Below are 6,110 nucleotides of genomic sequence, written 5' to 3' on the forward strand. Positions count from 1 at the left end.
GAATATACTGTGAGTGAACATGGCTCAAAGTCAACACTCAGAGGCTGTGTTCTAAATCACACCCTATACCCTCATTCACTATTCCCTACATTAGTTCACTATTATAGCCCACTTGACAGAGTTAATGAAAAGAAGTGAGTGAATTCAGACACTGTCCTTCAGTGATTCTGCTTATCAGGTGTTCATCAGAGAAACACGACCAGAAAAAAGAGAAGAGACGAGCAGAAACACAAGAACTACAACTGACTTCAGCCACACTGAGTGTCAAACCTAAGGAAGCCCGTTTCCACCACAAAAAAAAAAAAAAAACTCCACAAAAAAAAAAGCCACTAACAAAAAAAAGATGAATTGCGACTTTTTATCTCAGAATTCTGACTTTTTAACTCACAATTGCAAGTTATAAAGTCAGAATTCTGAGATATAAAGTCGCAATTGCGTGATAAAAAGTCAGAATTCTGAGATATAAAGTCGCAATTGCGAGTTATAAAGTCAGAATTCTGAGATATAAAGTCGCAATTGCGTGATATAAAGTCAGAATTCTGAGATATAAAGTCGCAATTGCGTGATATAAAGTCAGAATTCTGAGATATAAAGTCGCAATTGCGTGATATAAAGTCAGAATTCTGAGATATAAAGTCGCAATTGCGTGATATAAAGTCAGAATTCTGAGATATAAAGTCGCAATTGCGTGATATAAAGTCAGTATTCTGAGATATAAAGTCGCAATTGCGTGATATAAAGTCAGAATTCTGAGATATAAAGTCGCAATTGCGAGTTATAAAGTCAGAATTCTGAGATATAAAGTCGCAATCGCGAGTTATAAAGTCAGAATTCTGAGATATAAAGTCGCAATCGCGTGATATAAAGTCAGAATTCTGAGATATAAAGTCGCAATCGCGAGTTATAAAGTCAGAATTCTGAGATATAAAGTCGCAATTGCGTGATATAAAGTCAGAATTCTGAGATATAAAGTCAGAATTGCGTGATAAAAAGTCAGAATTCTGAGATATAAAGTCAGAATTGTGAGATATAAAGTCAGAATTGCGTGATAAAAAGTCAGAATTCTGAGATATAAAGTCGCAATCGCGTGATAAAAAGTCAGAATTCTGAGATATAAAGTCGCAATTGCGTGATAAAAAGTCAGAATTCTGAGATATAAAGTCGCAATCGCGTGATATAAAGTCAGAATTCTGAGATATAAAGTCAGAATTGCGTGATAAAAAGTCAGAATTCTGAGATATAAAGTCGCAATTGCGTGACAAAAAGTCAGAATTCTGAGATATAAAGTCGCAATTGCGTGATAAAAAGTCAGAATTCTGAGATATAAAGTCGCAATTGCGTGATAAAAAGCAATGCATGATGGGAGGCATGGATGAATTTTGATTGGTGGCTCCCAGAATGCACTGCAACATGCTTTATGATGGCCACCACTGTTGAGATTCACAGGATGATTCTTGATGTCTGTGTGTTTAAATGAGCTCAGCTTTTTTTTTTTTTTTTTTAAATCAGAACTCTTAAAAAAGAAAAGAAAAAAAAAGTATTGATAAAGCTGATCTTGTGCTGTAGAATCACAGTTCTGCTGTAATCAATAATGTAAATCTAACTCAGAGATTGGGCTCTAAATGAGTTCAGTGATTCAGATCAAATAATGATTTTGAGAAAACATAACCAACAACACCTGATCATCTTTTAACTTTGCTTGTCTGGTTGGTTTTAATGCAGTTAAAACTGCCCAATCAAAATCTAATATTAAAAAGTCAAGGGTCAAGAGCTCAACTAAAACAAACCCTGACCTCGATGATGGTAACTTAAAAATTGTGATTTTCTCCTTTGGTGATTCTGCTTGTTATCATCAGGTGTCTTCAATAATGCTCAATCATCACTCAATTAATCACTTATTTATCTCATTAATGCTTCAGTGGGTGGAATAAAAATATGGCAGGACTTTTACTTTCTGACCCCTGGAATCTCCACCTCTGGATGTAACACTTTCCTATCAATTTTTTTATATCTTAAAATAAGATATTGATAAATCTTTATGCTGAAATGACACTAAGAATAGCAGAGGTGGAAAGTCCAGGGCTCAGAAAGTAAAAGTCCTGCCATATTTTTATTCCACCCACTTGAAGCGGTGTTAAAGTTAATAAGATAATTAAGTGATTAATTGAGTGATGATTGAGCATTATTGAAGACACCCGATGATAACAAGCAGAATCACCAAAGGAGAAAATCACAATTTTTAAGTTACCATCATCGAGGTCAGGGTTTGTTTTAGTTGAGCTCTTGACCCTTGACTTTATAATATTAGATTTCGTTTAGACAGTTTTAACTGAGTCTTAACAGCTAGACAAACAAAGAGAAAAGATGATCAGGTGGTGTTGGTTATGTTTTCACATAATTATTATTCGATCTGAATCACTGAACTCATTTAGACTACTTTATAATGTGAATTCACAGGAAAACAAGAGCAGTAAATTACTGTGATGTCAGCATTATTTTGCTGTTGATTAACATTCATATGAAAATGATCCAGCATGTATTAGTTTCACTGTCAATTTCTGACTACAGTTATTTATTGTAAAATAATACTTAATCCTGTAAATTCTTGGCATTTTTTTTTTTACAGTGGTGAAAGTAGTGTTGTTAAAAAGTTGCTTAATTCTGCCTCATATCATTCGTAAAACAATATTATTATTCACATGCCTAACTATGTTATTTTCTGTTTTATATCACAGACAAAACATGGCCAGCTTAGAACAAAAACTGCATAATATTAATGAAATCATCAAACAAAGTAGTGTAATTGGGGATGGTATTCCTGCTCGATATCGTCTGGAACCGAAAATAGACCCTCATGATGAATCTAAACCATTTAGACAAAAGATCTTCGGAGAGAGAGACAACAACAAACCCCATAAAAAAATTCTGGTGGTGGGAGAAACAGGAACAGGAAAAACAACCCTGATCAATACGATGATCAACTACATGTTGGGTGTTCAGAGAGAAGACAAGGTTTGGTTTGAGATCACAGATGAGCAACAGTCTCTACAGACGAGTGATGAGTCCGTTCACAGTCAGACCTCCAGCATCACTGTTTATGGGTTTTATCTACAAGAGAGTCCAATCCATTTAACAATCATTGACACTCCAGGATATGGAGACACTCGAGATATTGAGAATGATAAGGAGATCGCCATAGGTTTGCTTAATTTAAGCAGATGTGATGAATGTATCCATGAAATACACACAGTGTGTCTGGTGATTAAAGCAACTGAAAATCGACTCTCTGACAGACAACAATACGTTTTTGATGCTGTTCAGTCTTTATTTGGAAGAGATATTGCTGAAAACATTGTCTTGCTCCTCACACACTCATCTGGAAGGACACCTAAAAATGCCCTGACGGCTGTTAAATTCGCTAAAGTCAAGTGTGCAGTGAATGAGCAGAATCAGCCAGTGTATTTCCTGTTTGACAACTGTCAGTCAGACGCTGCTGATGAAGATGATGAAATATTGGAACGATCATGGAATCTCAGTTTTAGAGGAATGACAGATTTTTTCAAATTCTTTGAAAACATAAAACCAAGAACTTTGCAGATGACTCGAGATGTGTTACAACAACGGAATCAGCTGGAAGCAAACATTTCCAATTTACGCTCACGTGTTCAAGTGATAGAACTAAAGCAAAAGGAGTTGAAACAAACACAAGAAGCTCTGGAGAAGAACAAGAAAGATGTTGAAGACAATAAAGACTTTGTGTTTGAAGTTGAAGTGCAATACAAAGAAAGGGTTGATATTGATCCGAAAATGTGGCGCTTGACTAAAAAAGCGATGTGCTGCACCTTCTGTAAGGAGAACTGTCATTATCCAGGATGCTGGTGGGCCGATGACCTTTCCTGGTGCAGCGTGATGAAAAATAATCACTGTACAGTGTGCACAAATAAATGCCACTACAGCAAACATGTCAAAGAAGCAAAAATATACGTAACAAAAACAAAGCCAAAGAAGGCAACGTATGAAGAGTTAAAGAAGAAATATGATGTCAAAATTGGAGACAGTATGTCTGTGGCCAAAAAGTTGGAAGAAGAACTGCGAGAATCAGAAAAAGATAAAATGAAGCTGGTGATTGAAGCTTTTCACTGTGTGGAAACTCTGGAGAAGATCGCACTCAACACTGATTCTTTACTCACTCTTGTACACATTGATTTCCTGATTGAGAAGCTGAAGGAAATTAATGAACCTGAAAAGGCTGAAACTCTGGAAAACATCAAGAAGAGAGCAGGAGAAAAACATGGAGCTCTGGGATACATAATAAGATGTGTCAGAAGTAAAAAAAAATAATCCTGCAGCTAGTTAAAGAAAATCAGATAAGTGCATTCTGAAAGTGTCCTTTTATGTGATATAAAGCTGCATTATCACTATATGCATCGATGTGTTCATATACATTTAGATTTTTTGAGTTTGACATTTTGGTGTTCGTGTCCAGTTTTGAAACTGTATGACTGTTGTGTGAGGTATTGTCCTGCTGGCTTTAATCAACAACCATTAATTAGACAATTGTAAAAAAAATCATTATAATTATCTCTCATGCTCACAGACAATATGCTTTTAAACAGTGACATCTATGGACTGTATAATAAAAATGCACATACTCAAATATGCATGTCTAGAATATTGAACCTGTCTGTTGCGTGAGGAAAAAGTGGAGAGAATATAAAAATTGTGTACTGAATTTCAACTGCTTTCCTCCGGCTACAGATTTAATCTCCCTTTGTGTAAGTCAAATAGATACAATAATTCCTTTATACCTGCTGCAATCATGTTTTTAAATGAATTATTATAAAATGTGTGTTATTTTGTCTGTTGTGTTGCTGTATGTGTATACTGCTGTCTATATAAAAAATGTCTTTTAATAAAGTAAGCTCACTAATTCAAAGTAACTCTTATGTGGTCTCAGTGTTTTAAAGGTACCCTAGAATTGAAAATTGAATTTACCTTGGCATAGTTACCATTGTTTATTACTGTATTCACGGAGACAAGAGAGCCGTCGCTATTTTCATTTTTAAACACTTGCAGTCTGTATAATTCATAAACACAACTTTATTCTTTATAAATCTCTCCAACAGTGTGTAATGTTAGCTTTAGCCACGGAGCACTATCAAACTCATTCAGAATCAAGTGTAAACATCCAAATAAATACTACACTCACATGATCCGATGTATGCATGACGAACACTTTGTAAAGATCCATTTTGAGGTTTATATTAGCTGTGTGAACTTTGTTTATGCAGTGTATTATAGAGTTGCGAGCTTAGGGGCGGGGAGTGCGAGCATTTAATGGGGACACACAGAATCTGCACATTTTTAATGATGCCCCAAAATAGGCAGTTAAAAAATTGAATAATAAAAAACCTTTGGGGTATTTTGAGCTGAAATTTTACAGACACATTAAGGGGACACCTTAGACTTATATTACATCTTGTGAAAAAGGGTTCTAGGGCACCTTTAAAGAAAAGGTTTAATAATAATCCAGAAATTACTTGTAAAGCACAGTTTTTTTGTAAGACACATTCAGAGAATGTCCTGAATGTTCTGTAAAGGTCTGCCAAATAACATTCCCCAACCCTCAAGCCCAAAATACACCAAGCTGATGGTCGGCCTCCGGGCAGTTTTTGTTCGTTGGCCGACTAATTTTTCTCAGTGTGTTCCTCACTGTCGGTGAGGTGGAAAGTCCAGGGGTCAGAAAGTAAAAGTCCTGCCATATTTTTATTCCACCCACTTGAAGCTGTGTTAAAGTTAATGAGATAATTAAAACTGCTGTCCGCAGTTTTTCCTCTTTTTGCCATCTCTGTTTGAAACATGCGATTGCAGTCATATGTAGAACAGTTATCTGCAATAGTATCCAGCTGCAGACCCGCAGCACCACAGTTTCAGAACCGCAGTTCCAGAACCTCAGCCACAGAACGGAAGTAAGGGGCGGGGCTTAACAGTCATATTTGCGCTACCCATACATGTCATTTTCTTTCGTTAAATATAAGTTGTTTTTACATGGATTTTGATCGGATCGATGTCTACAGTATTTAACAACAATTCTTTTAAATAAAGTCATT

General features: G+C 35.7%; 1 protein-coding gene across 3 annotated transcripts in view; it reads left to right on the forward strand.

Moving 5' to 3' along the window:
* LOC137014298 (uncharacterized) overlaps positions 1 to 4,946 on the forward strand; it is a 30,030-nt gene extending 25,084 nt beyond the window's left edge. For all 3 annotated transcript variants that reach the window (XM_067378558.1, XM_067378559.1, XM_067378560.1), the window contains one exon: positions 2,736 to 4,946. In XM_067378558.1, the coding sequence (XP_067234659.1) occupies positions 2,743 to 4,341 (1,599 nt within the window). In that variant the 5' untranslated portion in view covers positions 2,736 to 2,742 and the 3' untranslated portion in view covers positions 4,342 to 4,946. The remainder of the gene's footprint in view (positions 1 to 2,735) is intronic.
* The last annotated feature ends 1,164 nt before the right edge of the window (positions 4,947 to 6,110 follow it).

This window comes from Chanodichthys erythropterus, chromosome 23, assembly GCF_024489055.1.
Source record: "Chanodichthys erythropterus isolate Z2021 chromosome 23, ASM2448905v1, whole genome shotgun sequence".
In the NCBI taxonomy this organism is placed as follows: Eukaryota; Metazoa; Chordata; class Actinopteri; order Cypriniformes; family Xenocyprididae; genus Chanodichthys; species Chanodichthys erythropterus.